Source organism: Phalangium opilio, unplaced genomic scaffold, assembly GCF_054372755.1.
Source record: "Phalangium opilio isolate 3A_F unplaced genomic scaffold, DU_Popi_V2 ptg000089l_1, whole genome shotgun sequence".
Classification (NCBI taxonomy): Eukaryota; Metazoa; Arthropoda; class Arachnida; order Opiliones; family Phalangiidae; genus Phalangium; species Phalangium opilio.
Window position 1 is genome coordinate 2,636,328 of NW_028324194.1, and position 14,141 is coordinate 2,650,468.

The 14,141-nt window shown below is 37.7% G+C and overlaps 1 protein-coding gene and 2 long non-coding RNA genes across 30 annotated transcripts in view; 2 read left to right on the forward strand and 1 right to left on the reverse strand.

Annotated features, from left to right (window-relative positions):
• Window positions 1-111: 111 nt before the first annotated feature.
• The window catches only part of LOC149646973 (uncharacterized), a 32,417-nt gene continuing 18,387 nt past the window's right edge, over window positions 112-14,141 (reverse strand). For 2 of the 16 annotated variants that reach the window (XM_089849804.1, XM_089849799.1), the window contains exons 2-9: window positions 6,069-6,134; window positions 5,620-5,701; window positions 5,446-5,550; window positions 5,008-5,139; window positions 4,787-4,917; window positions 4,524-4,612; window positions 3,554-4,312; window positions 112-1,271 (exon numbers count right to left, since the gene is read on the reverse strand). In XM_089849804.1, coding sequence (XP_089705930.1) covers window positions 424-1,271; window positions 3,554-4,312; window positions 4,524-4,612; window positions 4,787-4,917; window positions 5,008-5,139; window positions 5,446-5,550; window positions 5,620-5,701; window positions 6,069-6,118 — 2,196 coding nt within the window. In that variant the 5' untranslated portion in view covers window positions 6,119-6,134 and the 3' untranslated portion in view covers window positions 112-423. Of the gene's footprint in view, window positions 1,272-3,553; window positions 4,313-4,523; window positions 4,613-4,786; window positions 4,918-5,007; window positions 5,140-5,445; window positions 5,551-5,619; window positions 5,702-5,773; window positions 6,380-6,639; window positions 6,706-7,121; window positions 7,238-7,292; window positions 7,460-14,141 lie in introns of those variants that run through there. The other 14 variants (XM_089849797.1, XM_089849803.1, XM_089849800.1 and 11 more) reach the window with 14 other exon arrangements.
• LOC149646974 (uncharacterized) lies at window positions 151-8,462 on the forward strand. 2 transcript variants are annotated; one of them, XR_016371841.1, is made up of 2 exons: window positions 151-286; window positions 7,401-8,462. It is a non-coding gene; the product is annotated as an uncharacterized LOC149646974 (long non-coding RNA). The 2 variants fall into 2 exon arrangements; XR_016371842.1 differs by lacking the exon at window positions 151-286 and adding an exon at window positions 7,158-7,274 and having other exon boundaries at window positions 7,401-7,594.
• LOC149646975 (uncharacterized) lies at window positions 9,523-13,571 on the forward strand. Of its 12 annotated transcripts, none has more exons than XR_016371839.1 (7): window positions 9,523-10,708; window positions 10,773-11,257; window positions 11,324-11,913; window positions 11,995-12,168; window positions 12,237-12,701; window positions 12,770-12,808; window positions 13,022-13,571. It is a non-coding gene; the product is annotated as an uncharacterized LOC149646975 (long non-coding RNA). The 12 variants fall into 12 exon arrangements; XR_016371838.1 differs by having other exon boundaries at window positions 12,237-12,503; window positions 12,616-12,701; window positions 12,770-13,571; XR_016371836.1 differs by having other exon boundaries at window positions 12,237-12,338; window positions 12,415-12,503; window positions 12,616-13,571.

A 14,141-nucleotide genomic window follows, 5' to 3' on the forward strand; every position in this document is an offset into this window, starting at 1 on the left:
TAGGCTTCCGCCTATTTCTACCCGGGGGGGGTGAGAATAGTGACACTCTTTAAGAAATCAGTATTGTCGGATCCCCGGATCACAGTAGATCATTTTTGTATAGTCACGATGTGAAGAAATAAATAACGTTTGTTTAATAGTTAATACGTTCTTTTCAATCTACCACCAATACCAATCTATTACACTTTCGTTAATACAATTCAGAATTTAGAAATTTAATGGATTGTTACGTAAACAGTTTGGCCCATTCATTACAGAAGAGGATAACAGATGGTTTTTGTCCATGGTAGGATTAAAAGAAATTTTACATTTTAGAGCAGTCTTCAAACCCATCTATTCATTCCTATGACTTGTAAGTTTATGTAATATGAAATGACACTTCTGCCTGAATCCACAGCCACACTGATGACATTTGAAGGGTTTTTAACCATTGTGAATACGTTGATGTCTGATCAAATGACTCTTCTGCCTGAATCCATAGCCACACTGATCACATTTGAAGGTTTTTTCGCCACTGTGAATGCGTTGATGTGTGATTAAAACATTCTTCCGCGCACTTGCATATTCGCACTGATCACATTTGAAGGGTTTTTCGCCTCTGTGATTGCATTGATGTGCGACCAAATCTTTCTTCCACGCACTTGCATATTCACACTGATCACATTTGAAGGGTTTTTCACCACTGTGAATGCGTTGATGCGCGATTAAATTAACCTTATGCCTGCAGGCATATTCACACTGATCACATTTGAAAGGTTTTTCACCACTGTGAATGCGCTGATGTCTGATAACATCACTCTTACGCGTACTTGCGTATTCACACTGATCACATTTGAAGGGTTTTTCGCCACTGTGAATACGTTGATGTGTGATCAAAGCATTCTTCCGCACACTTGCATATTCACACTTATCACATTTTAATGGTTTTTCACCACTGTTAATGCGTTGATGTCTGATCAAATGACTCTTGTTCGTGCTGGCAAAGTCACACTGATCACATTTGAAGGGTTTTTCACCACTGTGAATACGTTGATGAGTGATCAAATGACTCTTACGCGTACATGTGTAGTTACATTGATCACATTTGAATGGTTTTTCACCATTGTGAATGCGTTGATGTCTGATCAAAGTACTCTTGTTCGTGCTGGCAAAGTCACACTGATCACATTTGAAGCGTTTTCCTTTGTTCCCTTTTATAATGTGACGTTGTAGATCTCTTTTAAATTCAGTAGAATATTTGAACCAAGTGGAACGTTTCTTCTTGAACTTTCCTACAAAAATATATAAAAGAAATATAAAAACGCCATACATCCTTTCCAATTTTGTATCAAAACATGTCACGTAAAAAAATTTTACGTATTAGCTAGGTACGTGTGGTTGAGGTGAGAAGGGCGTATGTGCGAATGTAGTACAGTATTCATGTTTTCTAACTCGCTAACTTATAGGGGCTAACCGGCGCTGTTGGGGTGAAGTCCACCCTTAGTTCAGGGGGAAAACACCCAGATCTTTGGCCATAAGAAATGGCGCCACCGTCGCTGTGGGCGGGTAAGCAATATGCTAACCAACAGTTTGACCCCCCTTCACCCCAACAGCTCCGGCCAGCCCCTTTAATATTCGAGATGGCCCAACGTTTGGTGTACATTAAGTTCTTACCACACCTAGATAAAAAGGTCTTTTCGCCTATCCAGCCTCCACAAACATACATACTCACAGATCATAATCGTAAAGCCTGTGTTGAGACTTAGATTAAAAAATACACGAGTCGACCAAAAAATAAGATTAGATATCAAGATAGTGTTTTAACTGATCTAGTTTTTTATATATCTGTATATATACAAAGATTGTATAATGAAGAGGGCAGTCAGTCATATCTCGTTGTTCGTGTAAGCTAGCATTCACTTGTAGCCCAGTTCGCGAGTATATATGTCTTAAAATGTACGCAACTCAATAAGAGCAAAGAGAGTAGAAAGAGGGGGAGTTGAAGCTAGCGGCTTTGGCAAGGCATTTTGGGTGTTCTCGCTTTTCTTTTTTATTTATCTGTTATATTTCGCTCCTAATATCCGGTTCACCGTATTTCAACCAATAAGAGGTCAGAGAAAGATGCGCGCGCACACCGGAAGCTTAGAGGTAAACTTTCATAGCGAGAACACTCCAGCCAAGTCTTCTACTCCCCCTCTTGCTACCCTCTTTGATAAGAGTAAAGAAATTATGTAATAAACCACTACTTGCATGAGTTAACAAGTCTAGAGATAAGTTATTCCCCCATATACCAACTCTTCAGTATTAAGACGTAACAGCCTGTATGTCTTTCACAACGTAGATAAAAACCTAAAACAACTATATATAAATATACACACATTGAAGGATCAGGAGATGTTTTCAACGACAACTAAATAAATAGCAGCAACCCACGCTTTACACACAGTGCCCTTTCCGTATGAAAATGAATCTCTCATTCTACCTACCTTGCCCGTATCCTCCTTCGCTAACCCCAAAACCAGAGTAAAGAGAAAATATTTTAATCTGTTTCGATACGGCCGTCCGTCAAATGAAAAAACTTAAGGGTTGCCGCAATCTAACCGGGTGAATACTTTGACGATGCCGATCTTATTTCTTTCCCAATACTTTGAAGAGCCTAAAGAGGATCTTTTCTTAACTATAGGTTCAGACAAACTTGTTTTACGTTCATCCGAAGTCAGAAAATTGCCTTTAACTCATACCATAGCGCTAATGTATTTCCTTTCGCATATTCTTTCACATTAAGCTCCCACGTGGTAGCGGATCTTGCCTTAATCGCTTTCTATCCACGCTTGTTTTTCGTGTACCCGGAGTTAACTCACACACACACACACCCACACACATAAAATCCATCAGCGCAGTGTGATTATATAACCACACCTTGCTAAATGCTATAACATTCAGGCGCATTTCATAATAAAAGGTCTTTAATAACAACGTCCTGAATGAAAGATTAGGAAAGATGGAAACAGAGCTCGTCGATCGATAGTTTCGGATAAAAATCGCAGACACCTTTATGGGCTATTCCTGACTATTCTGAGGGCCGGATTAAGCAATTTTGCACCCGGGGCCCAGATAATACGCGCCCACTTGACCCGGGAAAATAGGTCATCAAATGTTGCTAAGGGGGAATAGTTTAACTCAATGCGCCCCCAACAAGCCTAGCACACTTCAAATGCCCAAGATTTTCGCTAATTTGGAGCAAATGCCTCACTCAGGTACCTTGATAGCACCCACGTCAATAGCGCATTCCATTTACAGCTCTAAGGCGCTAGATCAGTTCGGATTTCCGTATCCCAATTGACCAGAAATGGACCCATGATCCCATCGGTACTGATCTGTACAAAAGAGTTACCTCGCTAAATTAGGCATTGACGATTAAGAGGGGGAAAGATCATCGTTAACGCAGCTCCGGAAATGAATCGGGTTTTAAGTCGATTAGAGCAAATTCTGAGTGACCTCAGAGCAGTTAATTGGAATATACTAAGCGGGACAAAATTGCTTGTAATTTCCGAACAAGACGACGCGGTATTACCTTCGCAATTCTTTGGAGCGGCATTTTCAAATGTCTCCGAACTATTCTTTTCAGCTTCAATCGGAACTTCGGGTTCATCGATTTCCATGGAGACGGAGGTCAATTCTGATAGTTCATTTGGGTTACATTGTAGTTTAGGCACACACATTTGCACACTCAATGACACCGAATCAGCAAACTCCCGATTAGGCAAGGACAGTTTCTCAGTTTGATTTTGTCTACTATCAGGTTTCTTTGCATCTGTCAAGGTGATTCCGGATTGGCTGTCATCAAGATCGTTTTCTAGGGAATCGCTTTCGACATCTGCCTCAAAAGAAAGATCCAAATGTTTTTCGACTTCAACATTCAATTCCGGAACACGAAATTTCAGCGACCGAGTTGTAATATCCTTTGTTGAGACACTTTGCAATTTACGATGAGAATCGTTACTATTAATATTGTTCTCGAGAGGTTCCCGTGGCGAATCGCTTTCCGTCGATGAGTGAGGAGACATTTCGACTTCGTTTTTGAGCTCGAGGTCACGTGAAGGCGCGCAAAGATGCAAACTGTCACTGTACTTCATTTTAGCGACACTTACATTCGTAATTCGCCTTATTAGCCCAATTTTTTCAGCCTTTTTCAAGGTAATTTTAGTTTCGGTGTTTGTATCGCCAACATCCGCAACGCATTGAGGCTCAGAAACAGATGGTGATTTGGGAATAATATCTTCTTTACCCAGCATGCCTTGGACATTGACAGCTTCGGCATTTCGCAATGAGCCTATTTAATGAAAAACATTAAAATTAATAAGTGTCTTATTAAATGAGAACTACACCAGGTTGGTTAAGCGTTACTATAATGCCACATGATGTCTTTGGCAATTAGTAAGCCTTTTAAACAATACATTACACTGACCACGTCCCTTACCAGCAATAAGCGGCGTCAATTAGAACCATAATTAACATCAGTGAAGCAATCGAAATTTACGTACCATTACCAGATTTCTTGAGTTTATTGGCCTCCGTGTCAAGTAGATTTTGGGAAATGTCGTTGATTATCTCAGCAGCTGTACTTAGAAAACTATTCAAATAAAAACAGCACCGTTTTCAATATAAATAAAATTCTATATTCTAAAAATATACGAGAGATTGCCATGTTTAGTGTAATATAAACAGTCTACGGACGCTTACAGCGACATCAGTTTTGCCATTATCAACTAAACATCCAAAATACCCAAGTCGCCCCTTTAAATACCCTTGAATTTCCTCTTTTGGTTGATGCTGCGTCACAATTGAAAGGGTTAATTCATGATCATTAATTCCAGAATCATTTTCAATGGGTTCAGTTTTCACTTCATTAGCCAATTGATGTATTCCACTTTTTTCCTATTTTATAATTAATTAACAATAATTAAACTCGCATTCTAAACCTGATTCTCTTTCCTAAAGACCATGAAAATAAAGAATGTGCCATACCATCAGATCTTTGATTCTCCTTTCCAGCTCCTTAATGACCCAATTAAGTTTTTCAATTTCGTGTAATTGCTTATTTATCAATAATATTGTTTTCTCTCTCTCTTTTTCCATGTTTGAAATTGAAACATTACACTAAACAAAAATTGCAACACTTAATATTCTCGGGACTTTCTTTGGCCGAACGTATTTTAAAGGGAAGAAGGGGGATCAGCAACAAAGGTCCTCGTTGGTTTTCTTCGTTAAAGAAGAGGGACATGTTACCAATATACCCTGAGAAAAGAGACAATCCTGATAGGTATTGTCACCAATAATCTTAATTATTTCACCCACTTCTACTTTAAGGGACACAATAAAAATGGGTTTGATCCTAAAAGGGTCTCTTGTTTTTAAGCTTAATTTCACAATTCTCAAAAAATTCCCCTATGCTTTGAAAAATACCTCTGCTTCCAGTTTGCTGATTCGATCATCCTTGGCTTTTAGTTCATTGATCAGATCATCTTTGCTTAAGTGATCGTAGTTACGATTTTCCTCATCTTTCATTTCCTAAAAACAAAGTTTCCGTAATTTTCAATTTGCCTCAAACAGGGAATATTTCAATAATTTCGGAAATACCTCTTTAATCGCCACCCTTTGAAGATTTACTAAACTCATTTCGGAACTTAGTAAAGGGAGTTTGTGAAATTGTAAATCTTTCCTAAAGTTAAATATTTATTCAAACTGAAGGTGTAACAAAAACGAAAGAATAACAAAAAAGGGCTCCCAACACATTGTAGCTTTCGCTATCAAAGCTTAAAGAAATATGGCAAAGCTTAACTAGTGCAAAAAGGTTGTCACAACCATCACAACTAATAGTGTGATTTTGTTCAAGGCTATTGAATTCCTCAAGCGCATTTTATGAATACAACTACAACTAGCACTTATAAATTATTTTTTCTGTTAGTACTTTTAGTTTTTGAAATAGCAAAAATGATCCACTCCTTTTCAAGGTATAGTAGTTTCGATGGGTTTGGTTCCGTTACACGCCTTATTTAAATTTAAGTTGCATTATATTCATCACTTACCAGCTTAAACGTTCGACCATAACACGACAGTCTTTCACTAAATCCATCATACTTGGTAGAGCTTCCCTGTTAAGATAACCTTTATTTATTATTAGTTCGTATAGGTCTGAAAGACCCTATGCCCTATTGACCACAATCATAGCTGTCCGCGCTCACTTCATTTCAGTGAGCCCGAGCGCAGATTGAGCGAGGCTATAACAAATAAGTTCAGAGCACGAGCCGAGCCTCAAATTTTTGTGAAAAACATTTCTGAGGTTGAGCCCGGGCTCACAATACGTCACAAAGTGAGCCTGAAGGTTCAACGGTAAAATTAAGGAGAGCTTGCTCGGAGCCCTGTTACAAATTTTATGTCTTTCTTGAGCTCCAGCGAGGTGAATTCAAAATTACGAGCCCGATCATAATGAAAGCAAGTTCGCTTGAGTTTGCTAAATTGACTGAGCCAGAGCTCCAGGTGAGCCTGCGAAAGATATTAGAGCGAGGTTGAGCTCGAGGCTTCGAGCAGAACCCGTCAAATTATGCGAATGAACCCGAGCCGAGCTCATTTATAAAAAATAACTTAGCTTGAGCTCACTTTGTGCTCTAAGGAAAAATTGTTTCAATTTTGAGCCCGAGCCGAGGTGAGCTCGCTGTGAATATTTATACGACGATGCCGCCATCGATAGTGAGAAAATGTTTTTAGTAGGATAATGGTAACAAGTTGGGAAACCAAAATAAACCTTTCCGAGTCGAGACGCAATTAAGAGGTTTTTCTTTACGTAATTAAATATAATTGAAATGAATTATTTTAATCGTCATTAAATGAACCAAAAGTAATATAAGAAACCTCCCTTCGGTTTAATTTTGCATGTTCATTCTGTACTGGCCTCTCAAGTACGACACTAAGGACCCCTAATTAAAAGGCAAATATATTGCTACCCCATTTCATTTTGCATGTTTATTCACGAAGGGCTAAGTACGCGCCTCTTTTCCCGGCAGAAATGCAGTAAAATTGCAATATTTTGGAAAAGGCGGCAATTTATGAGGCTGATTAGAACAAAAACGGGGCATATTTACCTACGATTAGTTGGCACGATGTAGCGTTCCATACTATTTTCTCCATTACAGGTTTTGCTTTTCCAGTAGGGGGAATACTACTATGCTACTAATCAATTTCCCACTATGGAAAACGGCTTTTAAAAAAGGAATGAGCCCCACTATTTTACAAAAGTATATAATATACGTAACATTTTGATAATAATAAAATTATACCCACAAACAAAGATTTAGCGTTTCCTATCAGTTTTATATAAATTCTTAACAGTCAGGGATAATATGTACGTTTCTATTTTACAGTAAGGAGGAACCGTCACTGCAAAAGAGGAACTGCATGTCCATTCGACTCGTCAATCTTGAGCAGACGACACGACATCACATTCACAGTCTATAGTTCAAAATTCAAATTGTTCGCAGAAGCAGTGCCGTCATAATTCGCCACGGCCTCTTAAAGACTCACCTACTAGATTGGTCCGTGAGTTTTATGTGAGACAGCAATAGCATCATTTATATAAATGAGACTAGAGACGACTGTAATCATAGGAAGCTCCCTCTAAGTTGTCGGTACATTTTATTTTGGCCAACACTATTAGCCCCGAAACTCTGAGCCCCTATTTTCGGGGCTAAATAGCCTTGATGCGACTGCCTGAAATTTAACCCTGAAAACAACGAAGCCCCTATTTTCGGGGGCAAATAGCACGGCCCGCGCGGCGATTGCTATTTGCCCCCGAAAATCGGGCTTCGTTGTTTCGGGGGCAAATATAACGTTCCGCGCGGCTGTTGCTATTTTCCCCCGAATGATAGCCCACCGGATCACGTACTTATATCGCGATGATGAAAGGGAGAATGAAATAGCCAGATAACCATTTAATAATACATTTCGATATAGCATATACGTTTGCTCCGATTTGTCAACTTCGATACCGATGACAGACTGACACACACACTCTCGAAAGAAGGCAATGGGGGAACCAACATAATCGTCTAACAGGAATTCCAGATACAGGGCAGATGACGTACTCAGGGTTGGAAATAAGGTGGATTTTGTTAGTGGTTCTCGGGACCAGTGACCCCTCATGTTGGAATTGCTAAACTGGTCCATGGGACCAGTGATACTTGTATTAAATATTTTTTACTGGCCCCATTATAAATTTAATTTTTAAATTTGTGAGAATTAAAAGCACGTAAAGGCACAAAAGTAAAGAAGATGAAAATTATAATTGATTTTGAATTTTTTGCTGTAGGAAAAAGTAGGATATCAAAATCAAAAACAGTTAACTTTTATTTCTTAACACAATTTTACAATATAGTTGCCACTATAGGGCAACTACTAGGAGTAGAATTGGCTTAAAATCTGTTGAGCTAGAAAAATTCTAAGAAGGAACCCTGAATTAAGAAACTGGTCCCACCGACTATTTTTTCCAAAAACGACCATGTGAAAACGACAATTAATAAACTGGTTTTATAATTGTAAACCTGTCTTATTACCAACCCTGTGACGTGGACGAGTATGACAGGCTAATTGACAGCCAGACTGAGAAATAAGGCTGGACAAATTGCAAATGGCAATATATATATGATTAAAGAAAAAATAACAGGATATAAAATAAAAGGCGATTGCTATTTACCCCCGTAAATATTGGAGCCCCGATATTCGGGGGTAAATACTAGCCTTGGCCTTATAATTTTCACCTTCTTTACTTTCGTGCCTTTACGTGCTTTTAATTCTCACAAATTTAAAAAATAAATTTATGATGGGACCAGTAAAAAATATTTAATGCAAGTATCACTGGTCCCAAGGACCAGTTTAGTAATTCCAACATGAGGGGTCACTGGTCCCGAGGACCACTAACAAAATCCACCTTATTTCCAACCCTGAGTACGTCATCTGCCCTGTAACTGGAATTCCCGTTAGACAATTATGATGGTTCCCCCATTGCCTTCTTTTCTGTCTGTCATCGTATATGCTATATCCTGACCGCGTTCGCAGTAAGCAATATAGTATACGCTTCCACTCCATTATCAAGGATAGAATCAATGTTTTGGCTACTAATGAAAATATTTCATATTTTTAAATCAGATAGAACCTAAAATTACGTTTTCAAAAAAATATATATATATTGATAGTTTTAATAACTTAACTATTTTTAATTAATTTTTAAAAGTATTGTTTTTTGGGCTGCTCCGATCACTACCCCCTCCTGCGTCGTTTGGCCAAAACACGGTTGAAACATCTACCCTCCCCTCCATACGTACCTCTTACTTGAAGATATGGTAGCTTTACAACTAACAGTAGTTTTTCATACTATTTCACTTGTGGATCACAAATAAACTTGGCCTTAACTTTTATTTCGATTTACGTGTTTTGAGAGGCGTGAAAGAAGCTAAATAGTTTCTTAGCAATTTAAGCGTTTAAGAGGTTTAGCACATTTAATTTGAAAAATAAATCTTAAAAGCTTGAGTTTAGGGCCACTTGGAATAAAAAAATCGATCATGGAAACTAAGTCTTTGCCAAAATGGCGTAGAAAGTGCGTTGTTTTTGACTGTACCAATACAGATTCGGACAAATCTGTCATTTCATAGTCTACCAAGTAACGAAAAGTTAAGAGAACAATGGTTAATGAACATTAATAATCCAAATTACATTTACAAAAAGTCTCATCAAATTTGCTCTGCGCATTTCACAAGTGACTCTTTTCAAAAAAGCTCGGAATATTTAGCTCAGTTTGAAGCATCGTGTAGCTCTTCAACGCGTCATAGAAACGATTTAAAAAAAGACACGATACCAGGAGTTCATAATAACCCCCCTTCGGGGGGGAAGTACGAAACTTGCCATAGAGCTAATGGTAAAAATCGCGAACAACAAGATTTTGTCGTTGCGCATATAAAGGACTAGCCTGTTGATGGACGTACAACTTTACAGTAGATTGTAGTAGTATCTATACTCCTTGGTTTTCGACTTGGCTGGGATCTCCGTCGTTAAGAAAAATTGCGAGTATGTGGACGTAGAAACACGATGGAATTCTTATATTAAAGATACTTGGAATCAATTTGTCCATACCGTTTTAATTTAACCACGGAATTATCTATCACATATCACAAGAAAACATTAATGACTATCGTTTAAATGTTTTGTAGAAAACTAGAAACCATCGCGAAGCCAACTTCTTAGCCAAGGCTTAATGTACACCGCGGCTGACCGCGCCGACAGACGCAACTCTCGCCGCTCTCGCGAGCCATTTTCGCTCCCGAGTCCCAACAAAGAGAGTATATTCTCTTTGGTCCCAAGATCACAAGATAAAAATAGTGCTAACCCGGAATATGGGAAATTAATGCGCGTGGGCGCTAAACATTGGGGTAACTATTTCGTTGGGAGTTAAGCGGTGTATAAATCCGCTGAGTTTTACGGCGAAACTTTGTTGTCACGGGCTTTTTAACCAGTTTCGTACTTCCCCCCGAAGGGGGGTTATTATGAACTCCTGGCGATACCAACTTTTTTTGCACGTACGGGAGAAGGTATGCAGCCTGAACTGCAAAATGTGATGGAAGGTACTTTGGCTTCAAATTATGGGAATTTACTAAAGAAACGAAGAACTACATCATTTGAGGTATTGTAATTCGGGGAATATTTATTATTATTGAACATGAATTAATTCTTGGAAAGTCTTACAGAACACTTGTATAGCAACTCGCAGCCAACACGTGCAAAGTATTCCTCTCAAAGTTTTGGGTTTTGTTAGAGATTCAAACAAATTTAACATCAACAAATGGGGAAAACTGAAAAATAACTTATCAAAGGGTTTTTGGTTTTATTTTCTTTTATAATAGTTGTAAGATTTTACCACGCAAATAATTAAAAGCCAGCACCTTTGGTAGTTATTTTTCAGCTTGACCTTACCATGTAATCTCATAGGTTTCATGTTAGATGGTTTTTAACAAAATAAATATTTACTAGAGTGCCAAACTAAGCCCAATGTTGAAAGTAAAGGTTGTCAAACAGATTTCCCGTTTTGTAAAACATCTGAACAAGATTTTGAAATGACTGCTAGGCAAGAGGCAAAGATCTTTCTGGAAGAAGAAGATGATGAAGGGCATTACCATAATCCTTTGGATGTAAGCTACTCGCCATCAGAGTTACCAGAAGAGGATATAAAGGGGTGCGTTTCTTAAACTATTTGATGTCTCAAAAATTGGCAAGTAGTAGAAAAAATGTTTTATTTTAGGGCTCGAACATTCAATTTGGAATCTAAAGATGCCATGAAAGATAAAAAGTTTTTAGTTTTCGAGAGTGCCCTTTTACAGCTATTTCATTTTTGTTTCCAATGCTTGTTGCCCTGCTCTGTTACCACTACCACCTTTGGATCAATGGTTACGGTAAAAGCTACCTGTGAAAGAGGCCATAGCAATATTTGGAAAAGTCAACCAATGTTAGGACAGAAACCTCTTGGAAATATCATTATTGCCGCTTCCATATTGTTTTCGGGTCTGAACCCTACTCAGGCACTACGAATGTTAACTTTTGCTCGTATACAGAGCATTAGTAGGGCAACATTTTTTCGAATTCAGCGGTGTTTTCTAATCCAGTCTATTAGAGAAGAAAGAATTTTTTTAGAGATTTAAAAAAATATATTGAAAATAATTTCTTTAGGTTTGGAATGAGGAGCAAACCTCAATTTTGCAATCTTTAAAAAAGAAAAAGCTGAAGCTAGAAGGCGATGCAAGATCGGATTTACCTGGGTTCAGTGCAAAATATGGCACATACGTCTTTTTCGAAAGCCAAATTAAGAAAATAGTTCATTTGGTTCTTGTACAAGTAAGTAGATGTTTCAGGGCCCAGGGGCTATTTTGTCTTCTTCATCATATAACCATTTCTGTAATTTTTATAAATAATAAGAGTACTGAAGTCAAAAATAGTGCAGCTATGGAACTTGAAGGTTTGAAACGGGGACTAAAATTTCTATTGGACTCACGACTAAAAATTGCATCAATTGTCACTGATCGACACGTGCAAATAAAAAATTCCATCCCAAAATAAGCCACTTATTTGATTGTTGGCACATGGTCAAATGTAATAATGAGTTCATTCGCGAATTATGTACACTTGATAAACTAGAACCATATTCCAATATGTCTTAGCTTTGAAGAAAAAAATTCATGCCGCAGCCACAAAAGGTTTCGAAGTTTTGGATCAATGGAACAAAAGCGTTCAAAATCACATGTATTGGAGCGCTACTTCGAGTAAATAAATAAATAAATAAATAAATGCTTTATTGTCACTGGATATCATTGTAAGAAATTTTCTTATTTACAAAAGGGTCCATCATAATTTAAGGGTTCATATTACTGAACTGGTTAGGAAGTTAAAAAGTGTTTTTAAATTTAAATTAAGAATTATTCGTTAAGGTATTTGTCTATATCGGATTTCAAGATATTAAGATCCTTAGATTGCTTGACTTTAGAAGGTAGTTCATTCCATGCATGAATTCCGTTAAACTTGGTGCTCTTTGTTCTGTAGCGTGAAGTGAAGGATTCTTGGACAAAATTAATGGATTTACCACGAGTTTGGGCGGTGTGATTATGTGGAAGGAACCATTGAAAGATGTAATTAGGAGCTATGTTATTTTTAACCTTATACATGAAGACAAGGAGATTTTTGGTGTACATTTTAGTGACTTCAGACACTTCTGCATCTTTCCTAGCTGTTGTAGGTGATGAGTATTTTGACGTTTTCGTGATTAGCCTTGCACATTTATTTTGGGCTATCTGCAGTTTTTTATTAATGTTGTTATTTCCTTAATTTATAAATTTTCCCTTGGTTGAATATAAATGAGTACTTTAGATTTGAAAATTTTGTAGCTTTTATATCCAACTTTCTTATCTTATCTTAGAAAGACAATAACAGTCTTTTCATTGAATTCTAGCACAACGGTTCTCAAACCCTCACCCATACTAATCTCTATGGAGATTTAACATGTGAAAATTTGCCGCCTCGATTCCGCCTCAAAACTGTTCTCCTTCACCCCTACTATGGTGGTCAATACATATATCTACCATGGCTCGAACCTGGGACCTTCAGCGTGTGTTAGGCAGACGTGATAACAACTACACCATAGATACGTCGTAATGATGAGTTTTCCAAGAAACCTAGCTTATTATTATGTCCTATCACGATGGTAAAAACATTTGTTTACCAGGGCTCGAACCTGGGACCTACCGCGTGTTAGGTGGGCGTGGTAGCCACTACATCATAGATACGTGGTAATACTGAGTTTGTTAAGAGATCCAGCTAATTTTTATGTCCAATCACGATTGTCAATAACTGTATCTACCAGGGCTCGACCCTGGGACCTTCCACGTGTAACGCGGACCTGATAACCAATACACCGCGTATGTAGTGGAACTACATATTCTAGAGGGCCGGTAGGCCCTTCTAGATAAGATTCCACACCCTCCCGTAATGTTAAATGAAAATTTTTCCCATAGGAATAACATGGGGTTTTTGGTGCTGCTGCACATCGAATCATTTAAAAACTAAAGCGAAGTTACGTTTCGGAATACTTTCAAATTAACAAGTAACTATTCAAGGTGTGCCTTTTTCAAGTTTCATGAAAATTAATTAAGTCTAAGTATGTTAATTTAATTAAAAATGTAAGTACCTCAAAAGATTATTCTACAGCAGACGACGCTAATTGTTCATTACTCTAAAGTAGACGACGCTAATTTGCCATTTCACCGCCTTGAAACTTTAACTTGATATTTTTCAATAAATATAACACTATATTTATTAAACATTTCTCTGTCGGGTCTAATTTTCGTTTAATTATGTCTCTCGGTTGAAATTCTATACTTAAGATACATTTTTAATTTATATTTTAGATGTTAGTTTCGACCAAGGCTTAAGTTGGCTTACTTAGGCCATGGATTTATAATAGAAGCTTACGTTTCATGGATATTTCACGGTAGCCTTCAGTAAGGCATTTTGATTTTAAACACATTTATGTCATAAAAATTCGCGCTGATGACGTAGAAATTGATGCAAAC